Source organism: Trachinotus anak, unplaced genomic scaffold (assembly GCF_046630095.1).
Source record: "Trachinotus anak isolate AG129_WGS33_773 ecotype Australia unplaced genomic scaffold, CSIRO_AGI_Tana_v1 ptg000021l, whole genome shotgun sequence".
NCBI classification, from domain to species: Eukaryota; Metazoa; Chordata; class Actinopteri; order Carangiformes; family Carangidae; genus Trachinotus; species Trachinotus anak.
Window position 1 is genome coordinate 8,346,295 of NW_027273872.1, and position 18,706 is coordinate 8,365,000.

Here is an 18,706-nt window from a genome sequence, read left to right on the forward strand (position 1 = left end):
TTTCATATACTGTTTTAAGAGATTACAGAGTAGTTAATGTGTGGCATCTAGGTTCTGATCTTGTCACTTGGTGCATCAGTTACTTAAACAGAAAGAGACTGGGGAGTGACCTCAGAGCCTACAGGTGGATGCTGCAGTGGAGGTGGAGCTGATTAAAGTGGCAGCAGCAGTGCAGTGAGTGGCATAACAGATGACATGACTTTAAATAGACCACCTTATTGCGCAAGTTGCGATGGATTTGTGTTGCAAAGACTGCAGTATGACATATATGAGTCCAAAAGCTTGACTTAAGCTGGCTGCCAGAGCTGGCTCACTAGTTGAAGTGTAATAATTCAAGATATTATTTGAATTATTTTGAAGTAATTCGAATTGTAATACAATCAAAAGACCTGTGCATCTTTCTTGTCCAGGAGCTTAGTCCAAAAACTGTAATGATTTATGCCTGTCAGACTCACTACACTGCAGAACACCCCCTTTAACAATTCTATTTCATTACATTAGAACATTTTATCAAAGAACCAGATAGTGTAATAAAAAAAGAAATGTTATGGAGAGCATTCAACATTGTTGCGAGTCCCTGGCATGAATAAATCAAAGCCTGTACATTTTTTAACATGAAGTAAGAAATACTGAAACATTTATGATGTGGATGTTTTACAGTGAACTCCTGTGGGTAAATAGGAAGGTCTTTCTTGTGTTTTTGAATGGGAAAATGTGGTAGTGTGAGACTGATGATGTGATTTATGATTTGCTGGCCTTGACAAGCAGCACTTCAAGTGTCCTGCTGTCTGACCAAGTAGCAGCTACTGAAATCAATCATTAGTGGTCAATATAGTTACTGGGATTTCGCTGAGACTCTTATTCAGGTGCAGCTGAGCAGGTAAAGCTTCGGTGTCCTGCTCAAGAAAAGGCTTTGCACTTGTACTTCTAAATTTACCGTACCACTATACCCTCAGCTTACGTATAAGTGCACACAGATTAATATTGTATGTGCTCCAGTACATGCACGACAAATAGTGATGTCATTGTCTCACACATACAACAACCTGTAAACACAACATCGACATATTATCTCCATATAAAGTTATTTTGGCAACCATGTTACAAAACAGTTGCCTATTTACATATTCACCTATCCTTGTCATCATCATCTTCATCATTAGCATTTGTTTGGAATCATGTTTTAGTCCAGCATTCACTCTCCTTTTAGTTCTGTTTTAGTCTCCACAAACTCCTGAGGTAAATATCTGCCTCTTTAGCTGCCAAGTCCTCCACTATGTTCACCAGCTACTTGCTAACTTTGTCTGTCTGCCAGTTGGTGCGGGGCAGGTAGTGTACAAGCTAAAATTCTTTATAGAGCTGAAAGGAATATGTTTGTTTGATACTATTAACAACAACACCTTTTATATTACCCAGTCCTTTTTTTCCTTTGTTATTATAAAACATTGATTGGTGCAGCTCTAAAGTGGTTATTGATAATCACACATGTTCCCCTGGGCATCGTTCTGTGGCACAGAACGATGCCCAGTAAACACAGCAACCATCTTGCAGCCAGTCCCTTTTAATTTAATTCATTGACAGCCCACGTGCAGTCAGTGGGGGGTTTCACCTCTCAGTTTACACCCAGCCTCCCTCACTGAATCACCGTTTATCACTAAAGCTCTCAAGCAGGAAAATATTCAAAGTGGTTCACTGATAGATACCCGTTAGATTTACACATGTTCTTGAATGGACGTTTTCCTCCGAGCTGCTTTTCATCCAGAAGCCCAGCACTGATTGGATGGCTGTTATACATAAAGATATGCCATGAATGCACAACAATCAGCCAAGCGTTCCTCTGAGAGGTGGTTGTATTAGGATATCAATCACTGCAGGCTCTGTGGTGCCAGTTCCAGTGCTGTCTAGGGGGATTGCTATGTGAACACATGAGGCTGCTCCCAGCATGACGCTCAAGTTTTCTGAATTGCAAAGGAGCATTGATTGATTTGTTTATGGTAATTTCATAGCCAATCCATTACCTTAACTACCATATGATATTTGTGTATCACCACTGTGATACACAAAGTATCAGGGGAAAACACTGTGATGTCCAATCGTAGAAAGTCAGTCCAGGAAGTATCTTTATTTTGCTTCTCTCTGCAGCAGAGGAGAATCCTGTTGTGTGTCCCTAAAGGGATATAATCAACCGCTCATTTGCACTTTCTCTCAATTTTCACTTCACTTTCTATCACTGGAACCTCTTAGTTTTTTCCAAGAAGAGCTTGTTTACTTTAAACTTTGATAATCAACAAGTTGGTAGATTAGAAAATACAACTTTTGTATGCATGGGGAAAATCTAAATCTGAACCTTTTAGAAAATCATCAGGATGAAATAATGAGCTCATGGGATGTCCTTTAATGTCAGGTGAATCTGTCTCATAGTGATATTATTAGGTGCAAAAGCTTTTAACTCTAACTGACTTATCTGCCATTTGAAAAACTGCACAAAAAAGTGAAATATTCTTTGACAAGCATCACATCATACTGTAAGTTTATAGCAGCTTGGATTGAGACCTTGGAGAAGCACATTGAGAGCACAGAAGTGTGTGTGCTGCTACCTTCCTGTAAAGTTCCTCTTTTTGACACTTGGATGTTGCTGCTTCACTGTTTTCTGCAGTTTCCTCCCCACTGACGGCTGATGTTGTCACAAATATATTAACACTACAAATCATCCAGTGTCTTAACTGGGGAATATCAGAACCCTCGCATATCTCAACAGGGGTGTTTAAAATGTCATCATCCACATTCACAATTGTAAAGAGTCGAAATTCTTTCTGAAAATATTTATGCAGTGTTAATTTTTTACAGGTTCTGTTTAATAGATACGGTATTGTATTCTATTTGGCATGTTTCCAGTGCTGGATAATGTGATATGCAGTAAGGATTTTTTGTGAATCCATGAAAAATGTATACTGTTCTGTAACAGGAGAGTGTAGGCATTTCCATAATAAAGGGAAAAACATATCTTCACTCTAAGCTGTCAGTTATTACATAAATCGCATACATGCTATGCACCCACACACATACAGACATATGCAACACACATAAACACAAGGAGGATTACAGTCTCCTCCATTCACACCCTCAGCTGGGCATCAGATGTTCAATTTCTCACCTCTTAAAAGGTGCAATAAGTAAGATTTTACAGCCATGTAACACAAAATGACCACAGTGTGGGTCTGCAGGGGTTTCACAGGGTTCAATACCAATGACTCAATGATTACTTCAGCAAGTGCAGGGATTTCTGGCTTTCAAAACTGTCTTCTCCAACCTGTTTTGGATCAAAAACACTGACAGATGGTGCCACAGCTGGACACTGAAAGACCCTACCGATACAAAAAATTAAAAACCTTGTTATAAAGCCAAAAACACCACACTGTCATTGTTTTAGAATACCCGAATTAACCATTTTAACCCAGCTCTAGACAGAGAATACAACGGGGCAGGATGGAAGTTCACTGAAGTTCATACATTACCTTATGTCCTACTAACTAAGAGATGTTGGCCTGTGGAAAGGTACCTGTCATGGAATGCCTCTGTGGTTGTAAATATTGAAAAAAGTTAATCCTGCCATGCCGGAGCCCTTCATTCATCCTTGCTGGCCAGCAGCTCCCTAAATCATCCCACAGAGTCTGGAACAAACGGCTGGGCACAGCCCGGAGGCTTGGAGGGCTGGAAAGGGGGTGAAAGGGAGGAATGCTCCAGAGACAGAAGGCCGGTTAAGGTTCCTGTTGGCCAGGAAGACAAGAGCTGCCAGGACTGGAAGCTGAACAGCCGCAGTTTGTCTGCAGGCTTTGTTCTGTGGATTATGGGTGGACAAATGGGAGCGATTACAGAGATTTTGCAGGTCCTCGCAAAGCTCATTTATCTAAGTTGCCAAGATAACACAACTCCCATCAGCATAGGTGATAAGACGCAAGTAGTAAACAACACAGAATAATGACTGGATGAAGATAATTGTTTTTTAATGAGCTGTATTTCCTTGTGATATGAGAAACAATAGGTTGATAGTGTGTGTGTTTGTGCTTTTGTTTTTTTCCAGGAGGAGGTGTGCCCCACCTCACCAGGAGAGGCTGTCCAGAGGTGTGTGTGGTCATCTGCAGTCAACGTCAAGGACAAGTTTATTTATGTGACACAGCCAACCTTGGATCGAGTGCTCATAGTTGACATCCAGTCTCAGAAGGCTGTCCAGGTAATTTTCAGGCTAAATTGGAAAACCAGGTTCATGTCAATTTTGTCAGTAATACTAGAGACTAGAGCTAAAAATGTAACACAGAGCATGCAAAAAAAAAAAAATTCCTTTCCTGTTCATGCTTTGTATAAAGTTGTTTCTCACAGAACTAAACAACAGCCTCCATCTGTGCCAACAAACCTCAAGGTTGGAGGAGGCGAGAGATTTTTTCCCCTTCTCTGGGACTTATTTTGTCAAAGTGAAAAATGTTTGTGCATTGATTTAAAGGCAATGTATTTCACAAGAACCTTAGGTAAATCTTAACTCCATATGGGTATTTTTTGTGACGGCTTTTGTTGAATGAAGGACATTTTTTTTTCAATCAAATCGTGCCCTTCAACTCAGGATTCAGTTTGATACAATACACATTGTCCTTTATATTAATAGCATTAATAGTAGCATGGACCATATGCTTTTCATTCCAGTTTTAAAGACTAAAATATATCTAGTTAAATGTCAAGAGTGTATTAAGCTCCACATCACATCTGCTCAAGGTCACATTTACTGTTTAAGTAACCAGTGTTGTCTAACATTTAACTTGCATGCAGTTAGAAATGTAATTACTGCAGTGAGTAGCAAATAGTATTGATGGAATTCAGCATCAAATGTTCCTACTCTGTCATTTTGTCTTTAACTTGCTGTCTACACCAGAATGGGACTGTGTTGGGTTGTGTAGATGGACAACTGCTTTACATCTACATCGAAGCATGCACCTGATCAGTTGTATAGTAAGACTCACAGTGTGACGGACTACCACAGCTGGAAGAAAATGAGAGACTTTCTTCTACTACCTAACAAACACCCAACCACTATTTTGTTTAGTTTATTTAGTTAGACCTGTGGGCCCACAAATCTTCAGGATTCTGTTACAGTGGTCAGAATGTGCTTGTTTGTTTTGAGTTTAACAATGTGATATCAGGAGTTGTCTTTGTGCCTGTTCAGACATGTGCAAATACAGTATTTCTTCACCCAAAAGTCACAATTGAGACTCATTTGGCTATGTGCATTTTCATTACCTGGACTTATTGTTGTATAAGTTAATAATTCGACATTAAATTATTAATAAAACAGAACTCGGTGAAAAGTTGTATTTTAATTCATATTTATTGTTTAGCTTCCCAATCAACCAATCAGAAATCAGGTGGTTTAGTAATTGTCTGTGGAAGCTGAAAATAATGTTAATAACTAATAATAAGTTATTAATAGTAACCTGCATCATCATACTGATAGGTTAGCATCAGTGCTGTTGCATTTTTTCTCCATAGAAACATGAAGTTAATATACTGCTGCAACACACAATAAGCTAGTTGAGCTATGTGAGTTAACATTATAGGTAACTTTTTTTAAGTCTTTTTTAATCCACTTTTGAATGTTCATACTGTAAATGGTGAGGTGTGTTCTCAGCTTTGACAAACTTGGAGTAGGCTGTGTGAACTGAGTTTACTGCAGCTGGCAAAAATAATTGGAAGTTAAAGACAAAACCAGAAATTGAACAACCTAAAAAATGGGTGGGCCACACTGCAGTCAACATTGCACATTGCTGACTGTGACATAGCACCAGTAACTATGGAGATGCTTCGAATCATGTGGTTGCATGGTAACAGGTGTACAATATGGCTCAGTGATGTAAACAGATACTGGCAGTCTTTAGACTTTAGAGATACCTGTCAGCCAGTAATCATTAAAGGTCAGATTCAAAGGCTGATGCTCAAAACTGTTTCTGGGGTCTGAAATCACTCTCCCATTGCTAAATAGTGAGCCGTGAACTGAGATTTCAGACACTTGCTTTTTTTTTTATTTTCTACTTGTGCATCATCACTTACTGCTGTTCAGTCACACAACTATAATTTTAGCATCTATAAAATGTGTCACATTACTTTGTTAGGAAAAAGTAGTGTAAATTTGTTGTGTTGTTGAATTTTTAAGGGCACACTAGTGGATAAATTTACGCAATTTACACAATTTGGAATCACAATAAATTAATGGACTTTAAATGTAGTGCACAACACAGTAAAGAGGTAGTGATTTCAGACATAGTCCAGGTGATTATAGCATCTTTCAAATTATTCAGATTTTCCTAGGTTATTTATACAAATTGAGACTATCCTGATGAAATGTGGAGTATTCTCCACATGTTTGGCATAGTACCCGGATTCACTAAGGTCTGATGCTAACTGATCTAATCATTTCTCACTCTTTTTATTGGTATACAGTAATTTGGGAAATATCAATTTTATCAGGCTTCTCATTTTTAGCCGGCACTGACCGTTGCCTTTAGCAATGGAAATGACTAATTATATCAACGGTAGCTAATTATTATTATTTTTGTAACAGCAAAAGTAAACATGGCTGTTGTCTGGCTAAGGCCTCTCTAAAAATAAGTGTCCATACTCAACCAGAAATTGTTGACACACATACCATCTCTCAGTCAAACCTTCACTCGTGGATATTTTTAGCTTATCAGCTAAATACTTCAGAATCAGACCCTCCAGTGTTAGGAGCAGGTGCCTTGTGAAAACTAAGGTGTAAAAGTTAGCAGACTACACCTGTTATTCTAATGTGTCAGATACATTTAATCAACAGGTCATATCTTTTGCTTTTCTCATTTTCAGGTTGTAGCTACAGGTTGTGAACAGCAATCAGCATGCCATTCTAAACTGTTTCTGGGTTCTCAGCCAACAAAAGCTGATTACACATCTAAATTAACTTTTAGATTTTAATTATTTATAATTTTAGTTACTTGGAAATGTTGAAATGAAAATCTTTATTAGAGTGGATAAAGGAATTGCAAAGAATTTAGATTTGATAAACTGCTATCAAACCCCAGTGTGACAATAGATTACAGGACTTTTTCGTATCACGTGTGCTAGATTTTTCTACATGACAAAGTCTTTTAGGTTTCTCACTTGTCTAAAAGTGTGTCACCCCTGCTCTGTGCCACTTGAACCAACAGACAAAGCGAGCTCATCAGCTCGTTCACCTTTATATCAACTGCTAACCTCTGACCTGACCCATTCATACATACTGCAAATGTCAAGACTTACACTTAACCTCTACATTGATGTGGTGACCGAGTAACCTTGAGACCCACCCTTTCATGGTTACTGTAACCTGGCAACTTCTCATAGATATTGTTACATGGCAACCCCTGCAGTTTTGCTCACAGATGGTGTAAGAGGCAATACTCTCACCTTACAGCACTATTTACTTTCCTGAGGGGAATTTTATTTTTAAAAGGCGGACACAGGAACGGGCACAATTCCTACACTGAGCTCATTTCTCATGAGCAGTATTCAGTTAGACCATCAGTGTCGGTGGGTTTTTGGGTGTGTCAGGTTGATCCTGGGTGGCTCAGATCCCTGCAGATGTTCCTGACACCATGATGGCTGTTTACAGCTCACTAACCTCTCAGGGACCTGCCAGTAAGCACGTTGTTGTCCCAGAGACTGTCACAAGCTCATTATTCAGTCGCCTGGAGGTTTAGCTTCGTTGCATTATATTAGAAGTTGATAATTAACCACCTGAACCCATCTCTTGTCTCAAATAGCAAGAGAGACACAAGTTCTGATTTTGGTTTCCCCGGTTTATGTTAAAATATTAAGATATTATGATTGACGTGCATGAAGTAATATAAATGAACAAATTGAATTTTTAAATTATTAACCAATTAAATGTTTGTGAAGACTTTTTAATGAGCAGATTGTATGCAAATAGTAGACGGGTAAATGTTTGAAACTGCTGTAATGTTTTTCATGCTTCATCTCTGACAGATCCGTGTTCATAGCCTAACTTACAAGAGCATATTGGATGAGGATCTTGATAATCTTCCTCAGCCTAAAAGAAGTTGTTAGTCAAGAGAAAAAGAACAACATGAACACCTGTTTTCTCAGATGACTACATGCTCAGAGATTAGTTAGGATTCAACGGATATTCTCATCTTTTTTTGCAATAACCCTCTTAGGAGCTGTTCACTCTCTCTGTAAAACAGTATATATTTTGCCTAGGTAAACAATATTATTAGGGCACCATACCAAAACAAATATTATAGAAAGTAAGCCGCAGTCAAAGGGAATTATTTGGAACTATAAGTTTGCAATAATTTTCTTGAGAAAAGATGATTGCTTTCTCTTGCTGTTGTTCAGAGTAAAGCGACTGCATGCATTCTTCACCCCCATACTTTCCCTATTCCCTTTGAGGCTGCTGTCTATTTGCAATCAGGTGGACATAATGCATAAGGAGCGCTTTTCTGTCACATGCGACTCATCTATTGTTCTGACTTGGAATATTGCAGCCGTGCGTCAAGGAACGGATAAAGACTAAAAGCAATTACTTCAGTGTGGTAAAGCAATTGTGTCTGTCACCACTTGATTTGAAATGCAGCTCCATACCGAAAACACCTTATACATAAAAAGAACATCTCCAGTCCGCCTTGTTAAAAGAAGGCTTGCTCCTGTCAACCCCCGATGCATTAGTGTGCAGTAAAACTTTTCAAAAGCATTACCACTGCACATCAAAGAGGGATCTCTTCAAAAGCAAAGTCTAGATTGCCTTGAATTGTTATTCTGTTGCCCTGCTGTCTTTAAAGGCTCAGTTTGGTTTGGTTGTGTCCCCCTCCTCCAGACAGTCAACACCGACCCTTATCCTGTGAAGCTCCACTATGACAAATCTCATGACCAGGTGTGGCTGCTCAGCTGGGGAGACATGGAGAAGAACTTCCCTACTCTGCAGGTAAAACCACATTCACTCAAATGTTAATATTCCTCTGCAGAGTTTTTGAAGTGTTAGAAAGGCAGAGAATGTGCCATGCAAACACAAAGATATTTAGGGAACAGTTGACATTGTCAGGATTTGATCCAAGGTTAGTAAAGGGGTGTCCACTCAAATTATTTATTATTCTGTGTATTATTTTTTTGGCCATCACAATTCCCCTGAATTCAAAGTGACTTCTTCAAATTGTTTTTGTTTACCCAACAGTCCAGAAATTCATTTTACACACATAAAGCAGAGAAAACTCACATTTAAAAAGATGGTCCCAGCAAATGTTTGGGCATTTATGTTTGACAAGTGACTCAAATGATTAATTGATTATCAAAACAGTGACTCATTAGTGATTAATTGATTAATTCACATGAGCGTCCTACTGCTGATCATAATAAAATACATGTGAACATTTTTTCATATAGTCTCAAACAACCATAGAGCATCAGTTTGTCAACACATGAAATACACACAGTCCAAGGTCATGCGACCCACATTGATCAGTTATATTCATACTCACAGACTTTATTCTATCCAATAATACAATAAATTGAAGAACTTCTGTATTTTGTTGTGATGGTGTAAAATAAAAACTTTTTCATTAGCAACACACACACAGAGTATGTTATATAAATAACCTTGTTATCACATCTTAGCAGGGCATGACAACTAATTAAATGTGAATTCCTCCAACTTGCCATCCTCTTTTCCTCCCCTTTTTCCAATATGACATGAATGTGGCATTAATCACTACAGCTTCTCTGGGATTGCTGATTTGTTTGTCTTGTCCGATGAGGGTAATTAATAGTCACTTACAGTGCAGTGTGCAAGTATTTGGACAATGACAGATTTTCAGTTGTTTTGGCTCTGGACTCCAGCACGGTGGAATCGGAAAAAAAAAACAATGACTACAAAGTGCTGACTTTCAGTTTTAATCTAAGAATGATCAGATATATAGTCTGATCAATGCTGGATTTTTCAGGCCAACACCAATAGAGTCACTGTTCTTTAATTTCATGTCACTAATTGTTTGATAGTTACTTTGTTTATTAGCTTAAATATCGAAAACACAAAATATACCTCCAGCAATTAGTTGATTAATCAATTAGTCACATGCCAAAAAATAATCAGTAACTAAACTGATAATAAATAATAATATCTGTCATTTTTCAAGTAAAAAATCCAGACCTCCTTTAGATTCAGCTTCACATTTGTGAGAACTTTCTGCTTTTCTTTCTCATACATGTTAAAGTTATTTATTTATTTATTTATTTTTGAGTGATGATATGACTGTTGGTGAGACAAAATACGACGTTTGAAGAGAGACCATTTTGGCTTACAGAGACTGTAATGTGCATTTTTCACTATGTTCTGACAGAACAGTTCTTTAATCAAAAATGTCATCAGCAGATTAATCAATAATGACATTAGCAGGGGCAGCCCAGTAGTCGAGTGGTTAGGGTGCGTACCATGTTGGGCGCAAGACGCTCTTAGCAGGCAGTCACCACTTCGACTCCCGACCAGTCCAACTCTTTCCTGCATGTCATTCCCCCCTTCTCTACCTCCTTTCCTGTCAGTCTCCACTAATCTGTAATAAAGGCATAAAAAGCCCAAAAAATTAGCTGTAAGTTGTCATATTTTTTCCAAATACAATGGACACATACAGAGATTTATCTGCAGCAAGCTAATATCACTATATATATATATAATATCAGCAGACACATCGGCATGGCCACTGCTACTGACTACTGGTCGAACTCTTGTCACATCCTAGTTCATGGCAGATGAACAGTGAAGGAACTTTAGTCTCTTTAATACACGTCATCTTTCAACAAAACAATGAAAGGGTTACAAATCACACACTGCTCACCTACTATGGATATAAACACCATCAAACTCAAACTGAAAGCCAGACCTTAAATGTCAGTCACTCTTTCATCCAGATCTGGTGTGCTTTAGTACAGAACGGTACAGTTCAGTACAGTTCTCCATGACACATATATAAGGATAATGCTACAAATATAATCAATGACTATGTAATTAACTTTTTTTCTTTTTAAGTATATTTTGTTTCCTTGTTTCCTTTGAGAGTTGTCATGATTCAGCTCAAATCTTGAGTTGTTTTGTTTGAAAACCCTGCTTGTCATCGCCTGCACAGAAATTGATAAAGCAGGTTTTGGTCTGTGGAAATTTGCTTTGTGGATTGTAGAAAAATCAAAGCAAACCCTGCCTACACACAAGCATACCTCTGCGCACTTTTATGCATGCACAAGTATTATTTAGATGCCAATGACAACAGCACACATCATCTCCCACTGAAAAGCAAACATCTCAGCAATAAGAGAAACAATGAGATAAACATGACAGCACAATAAATTGATTTACTTGAGGGGACAGTGCTTTTTTTTGGAATCATACTCTTACAGATAAAAATATCTACTGTACAAGTATTTATGCACTCTGGTTGTAAGCTACAAATAAGTGTCAGTCATGGAGTTCAATGAGTAGAAACCAGGAGCACTAAGGGTATTCATCAGGCTCATGTTAAACACCCACCTCCTCCGTTGGTGTTCACCAGGTGATCAATCAGGCCAGTGGACGAGTCTCCCACCACACCGTTCACACACAGCCGGTCGGCAGGCGCTTTGACAGGGTGGATGATTTTTTCATTCCTGCCTCCAACCTCATCATTAACCACATCAGGTATGTTCTGTATGATGTTTTGCAAATTAAATTCACCCCATTGGCATTTTATTCACTTTTTTTCTCCAAGACTCAATTCTACAGCAATGATGTGGATGGGTATTTTGTGTGAGAGCAAGTGTGTATTTGTCTGTTTATGTAGGTTTTGGGAGAAAGGTCCAGTGGTTGTCTGTGCTGCTGTATGTATATGAATATCTGAATGTTAGGAATCCAAAAGCCACAAAGCCACAGCAACCTTTCAATCACTAAAGGTTCAGTCTTCTCAAACTAAAGGCGTGAGCAGCTGCAGCCACACAAGTTGTTGTTTACCAACCGCTATAAAAATCAAGAAGTAGAAGACAAGAACAAGAATAACAATATAATATGTGACCGCTTAACGGGAATAGTAGAATATGGCCTGGGTCTTTGTATTGTTTCAAAGAAGAATCATATAAATGTCATTAACACCAAATCCCCTCGCACAACCCCTCTTCAAAACAAGTCTCTTTTTTGTTATGTGGAGCATGCAAGTTGGTGCACTTTATGCATACAGTCCACAGGGACCCTTGCAGACATGGATGGATGACAACATTTATGTCATGCACACAGAATCAGTCACGGATGGTATGGATTGGCCTTTACCCTGGAGCAACGGCCAAGTGATTTAAATGATAAAAACTCAGTTATTCAAACACAATGGTAACTGAGTTTACACGCAGTGGTCATTATTGATACACCACAACAATCTGTTGCCATCCAACACAACAGCTCTGCCATAAATTCTACCTTTACAACGTTTGTACTGTTCAGTTTTTGTTGTTAGTCAGAAATGTGTAAATTTAATTATATGTTAATTAGTGAGATCATCAGTTAAAGTTGATGTTGTGATGGACTGCATTATATCCAGATGTGTTTCCAATGTTCTGTTCTCATGTATGTATACAGAAACACCTCTGCATATAATGTATTCCAGTACAACACAATCCCCAACTATGACCTCATTGATAACACATAATTAAATATAACAGCTCTATGTCAGTGTAAAAAACCTGAACATTACAGACATCATAAAAATAGGCTTCAGGACAGACCAGTGCATTGTGATATACAGATCTGCCTAACAAAGTGGTCACTAAGTGCATATATAATAATTTGTATCTGTTGAGTAATGAACCTTAAAATAAGTATTCTAATAAAATCCTCTCCCATATCACCCATCAAAGAGCTGGTGTGGTTATGTTAAGGAATGTGCTCAGTGATAAAGCACATAGTTTTACCAGCTCTATCACAGAAACTAGGACAGGCATTTTAATTGTGTTGCTAAGCATCCAGAATAGTAAGTAAATGCCGAAGACCACCATTTGGACCAAGCAGCCTTAAATCAGCTCAGCCTTATATTAAATGTGTTGTGTGTGTCTTTACACCTGCCCCCTTAGTGCTGATGCCCCCAGACTTTGTGTCAGTACTCAATGAGTTTTTTTTTTTTTTTTTTAATTAACATTTATCATATAAGACAGTAGCACACTTGGACAAGGGTTACTTATGTGCTTTTACCAAGATAAAATAAAGAAATTCAGCATAAAGCATTAAAGAGAGTAGTCGGAGGGGGAGAGCTTACTTTTTAGCTCATCAACTACAAAGCACAGACATGCTGAATGCAGAGTGTATCGAAACACTTTTGTCGTCATGACCAGTTGTCACACACAAGCTTAATGTGGACAGAGAAAAGCCACTCCCACTCCTTAAATCTTGGCTAAAGTCATTGCGTGGTAAGGAAAAAGCAGGAGGTCTGGAGGATTTCAGGATGTTAATGGTGTCCTAGGGAGGAGGAGTAAGCAGTCCAGTGTGTGTGTGTTGTGGGTGGGGGGCTAAGTTGAATTGGATGGAGGGCGGGGGATCTAATTTCAGCACAGTGGTAATTAGATCCACTGAGACCTGCCTGAAAGTTTGCAGGACAGTGTGGCCGCAATTTTTTTTGCAATGTTGTGTTTGAAAATTGTCATCCTTACCAGCTCATCATTTTTGATGCTCTTGAAATAAGCTTACTGTTACTGCTACAGCCAGGTCCCTTTATTATGCTGTTTACATGTCTAAAAACACAAACACAATACCTGAAAATTTACTTTTCCATAGTATGGATGTTGTGCATCTCACTCGTAACACATGCCATTAACATTGCATGTGTTACAAGTAATGTCAAAGTATTGAGATTGAAATGCTCTCTCACCATATACTTTTGGTACAAGCCCATAATTCAGTCTTGAAACAGTAGTCTTCTGTACATTTGCTAAAATATACCCCTATACAGCTGAAGTACACTAAAGCCTTTAGGTCTGTTCATGTGCATGGGTGTTGTTCTTTATTTGGACAGCTGTTTTTATTGTGGAAATTAGGGAAGCTTAAATTAACTACTGCCTTGTGGCCTTTCTTTTTTTTTTTTTAAATACCCACACAGCTATTTGTCTGCTGACAGGAACGCAGCATTGATTAGTCGATTAAGCAACATGAGCAGTGTGTGAACAGCCAACATATATTCAGCAACTTCCAGAATGACAGGGGATTCCCTCAGCAGCTACTACAAAGCAACTTCTGGGGGCTGTCATTCATTAAACCTATCGAGTTGCAGTCAGGCAACTCTGCATGTCAGCAAAAAAAGCTGTTATTTCGTATTTTTTACTGCCGTCTACAGTACCCTGCAGCTCAGGCTGCCTGCACCTATTTGTCACAAATTTCTGATCATTACACAGACTGCCTTTTGGCAAAGCAAGCCAACGGAGATGTTGATTTGATATTTTGTGATGGAGGATGGTTGAACAAGAATTGCTGTATTGTGGATATCTTTTACTGTGCAGCATTCATTGCTCTGTTCTAGGTTCATGAATTTTGGCCTCAGGATCTTTAATTTGAACTGCAGAGTAAACATTACTTTAGGGTTAAGTGTTCAGACCCAGTCATTTCCAAACTGAAAGTACAAGAAGATAAGAGAATAAAATATGGAGTAGCTTCATTTGAACACAACGCTGTTGTGCAGAACAGGGAAAAATCTTTAATGCATTAATCAATGGTAGAAACGACAAACAGCAGCTGTCAGTTTGGCAATCTGGGTCTGCCAATGAAGCAACCCAGCTGTGTTCAGATCAGAGGAAGGCCAAACAATGTCTGATTATTAATTTATCATACACGGAAAAAAGTCTTGCTGTTGTGAGAATAATCTTTCCTTTGCAGGATAAATGCGTCATTGACCTTTAGCTTCCAAGCATGTTACCAATATTTCACAGCATGTGTGCACTACTCATTGATTTCTCACAACAGCCACAATATTGAATATAACCCATTGCAAAACAATTTCAGCAGTGTTTGACAAGCAGAGTGGTAATAGTCTGTAAATCCTCAGCTCTGTCTCCCAAATGTTTAAAAATAAAAAATTTTAAAAAATAAATTCATATCCGTCTTGGAGCTTATTTTTTAATACTGGTGGCACTTGGTAGGATCAAGAACCAGCGTGTTTAGTGTCGGAGAGCTTCCTTTGAATTTAATCTAACAAGTTTAGCTTTTCAAGTCACATATAGGTTATTCAGTTGATTTGACATTAAAGTCAAGAACCGCAATCTCCAAACTCTTAAATTAGAAGATGGAATAAATCTGTCTTCAGTAGGTTAGTCATTCTTGACACTTAAATAAGACTCAGGATTCTAGAATGGCAGAAAATAAATGTACCTTGGTGCCAGGTTATTTAATATTGTAATATTGTTTAAAAAATCATGTTCATATCAGTTAGTTATAGTTATAGTCAATCTTTAAAGTTCTTAAAAAGAGATAATTATAATTTACAATTTGCGCACACTATTCAATTCAACTGTTTAATGAATGTCAAAGATAATAATGAAGTTCAACAGGCGAAAATAATATATACATTACATTAAATACAATAGATTCATTATAAACAAACTGTCCATTACCTGACAACTGTGCCTATTTATATGGCACTGCACTGACATTAACACCTGTCACCTTACTGTAGCAGTAGGAACTAAGGCTACAGGTTATTGCAGCTTCTCTGAGCAGATGTGTTTGGCACTGACCTACGTATATAGTAATATTGTTTTGGTATCACAATCACATACAATATTTTTGTCCGTATCCCCCTAAAAATCTTATACAGTTGTGCTGCCACACTTCCTATAAAATATTGAATGTTATTTAGCAGTACTGGTTAGCTTTGGCTGCTCTCAGTTTGCTGTACCATTAACTTGAATGGGAAAGAGTGTTCAAACTTTATACTGTATATTATACTGTATACTTTGAGTCTATCCTTAATGCAGTGCAAAAGAAACAGTAACAGTAGTAAGGCCAATGAACAATCCCAACTCAAATGAGCCACTCAGATGCAGTTTCTTCTGGACTCACATACATTAAAAGCTGAAGTTAATGTACCACAGATTGTGCCTCTTTTGCATTATTTCTGACATTCCTACAGGTTTTATTCTGCCTTGCCGCACAGCCAGCACTGACCGTAAACACAAAACCCCCAATCAGTTCTGTCAACATTTCCAATAAAATTTTATCTAAGTTATCTTAAGTCAAGGCAGTGTGACTTTAGGCTTTCAATTTAAAAATGTCTGTAAGGCAAATATGGATCAAAATGTGGACAGTATTGTCTGTAATGAAGTTCAGTCTATTCCTATCACATCCCTGTCTCATTCAAGACCAAAAGTAGCCACAAAATGTAAAATACTACTCTACTAATGTTAAAAGAAGTTCGCCCCAGTCTATAATGGATCTTTTGACTGCAGCCATGTGGGGAATCTGATTACAGATCTGCTCAAACTGCTAGACAGCTGGCCAAAATTTCTGATATGGCAGTAATTCATCAAGTCAACAGTGGCTACAAATCAAAGGACAACAAATTGAGCAAAAATCCATATTGAAAATTAGTCAGGGGTGACCAATTCAAGGTTCAAATCTGGCTTAGTACAGTGCCTGCCCGGCCTTACACAAATATTAAAGACAGTTCAGTGTAAATTTGTGTGTACAAATTGTCTATGACACCTGATGGGCTACTTTTTTTTTCTTCAATAAAAAAGACTGTCCAGATCTTATCTTTTATGGACCAGTGCAGCCTCCTGTCTGGACCTGGTGGACAGAATGATCTCTGGATCAATGATTCCCTCCACAGGGATGATGGTGTGCTTCATGGCTTTCAAACTGCCATTTTCTGTCCACAGGTACAGACAGCTTGGTGTTCAAATGGCATAAAAGATAATGAATAACAGCAAGATTGAAGTTCCTGTCAGCACCGATCAGCTTGTATTCACATTTAATTGAGGCCTGTCAGCTCTTTGCATATTCCTCTTCTACCCTGTTCAGCTGTTAAAATGTAATGTGCCATTAAGAGATTCTTCAGGTTTTTGTAATGAGTAGCATTTTCACTGATCCATGCTCACATAAAAAACTGCTCTTATTCTATTAGAGGGGAAAGTATAGATGATGCTACACTGCCAATATGAAGATTGTCAGGGACCAGAATTTGCCTGTTCAAGTGGCTAAATGGACCTCTCAGCAACATTCAATTTTTTTCTCCTGAATGTTTCTTTGAAATTATACCAGTCCAAAGATTTTCATAATTACCCTGTGCAAATCAATTTGCATTTGTTATTTCAGCTTGACGTAATTTTGATATATAGATTGTGCTGCTTTGGAAACCATGGAAATAAAAAGAATCAACACTATAGAGTATGAAAAATGGATTTTCAAACACAATGCATGATCATATTACCATTTTGTGATTAGTTTTCCTTTTAGCTTTAGTAAATTAGCTTTACTTTACTTCATGTTGTCATAATCATCCAAAGATGCTGCAGACCCAAAATTTATAATCAACTCCACTTTTTTATAAGTTTTGCTGTCATATTTCAGCCTACTCCACTGCTGCAGTAGGAGAGTGTATTGGACAATATGAAAATGCAACCTGATGATGGTGCCAGGTGAAAAAATAGGGGATCACCAAGATTATGATGTTTCATCTCAAGGTGGACAGGGATGTGTTTGAAATTTCATGGAACTCCACTACATGATACATCATCTAAGAACCACAAATGTACAACATTTTGTGCCAGTTCAATAAGTAGATGTTGAGACACTTGACAGGATCATTAAAATCTTACTACTGTGATTCATCCTCTAGGCGCCGCAGATGTGTGTACCAAATATTATTATTGCAATCTATCCATTGGTTGTTGAGACATTTCACGAGAGGAAAAAAAAACCCCAAAAAACAAAAATGTCTATCTCGTGGTGGCACTTGAAGTCACGGGTCACCAAAGTTATTAGGCTTCACTCCTAGGGGAACATGAATGTCTGAAAAATTCCGACTATTGGATATATCACCATCAAATGTTGTGCGTTGTTGACTGACTGATTGGCATCACCATCCCTATGGTAATGCGACTAACGTGACAAAAAAATTAATAATATGGGGTTTTCAAGACAAAATTGTGTTATTGATTGGATCTTTGTTTTTCTTTTTAAATTCAATACAGGTTCGGACTCATCCTTCATCAAAATGAGCCTGTCCTCCACAAAATTGACCTGGAGACGACGTCGTACGTGAAAAACATCAGTTTACGGGAGTATAACTGCATCCCCAAGTCTGTAGCCTACACCCATCTCGGTGGCTACTACTTTGTCAATTGCAGACCTGATTCCACTGGTGCCACACAACCCCAGCTCATCGTGGACAGTGTGACAGATTGTGCAATTGGACAAAACCGCGATGTCACTGGCACTCCCTACGTGTCTCCAGATGGTCATTACTTGGTCACTGTTGATGATGGTGATGGCTTGATGAGGATCCAGACAATCTCAGAGCGGGGAGAGATCCAGGAACCTTTTGACATCCACACCAACCTTCACCTGTCTGATCTGGCATTCCAACGATCCTTCACGGAGGTCCACCAGTACAATGTGTTTGGCAGCTCCGGCCGTCAAACTGATGCT

The 18,706-nt window shown here is 38.3% G+C and overlaps 1 protein-coding gene across 7 annotated transcripts in view; it reads left to right on the forward strand.

The window, feature by feature from the left end:
- The window catches only part of fstl5 (follistatin-like 5), a 165,940-nt gene that overhangs the window by 145,237 nt on the left and 1,997 nt on the right, over nucleotides 1–18,706 (forward strand). For all 7 annotated transcript variants that reach the window (XM_071506976.1, XM_071506977.1, XM_071506975.1 and 4 more), the window contains 4 exons: nucleotides 4,082–4,231; nucleotides 8,891–8,998; nucleotides 11,607–11,731; nucleotides 18,250–18,706. The exon at nucleotides 18,250–18,706 is cut by the window's right edge and continues 1,997 nt beyond it. In XM_071506976.1, the coding sequence (XP_071363077.1) occupies nucleotides 4,082–4,231; nucleotides 8,891–8,998; nucleotides 11,607–11,731; nucleotides 18,250–18,706 (840 nt within the window). The remainder of the gene's footprint in view (nucleotides 1–4,081; nucleotides 4,232–8,890; nucleotides 8,999–11,606; nucleotides 11,732–18,249) is intronic.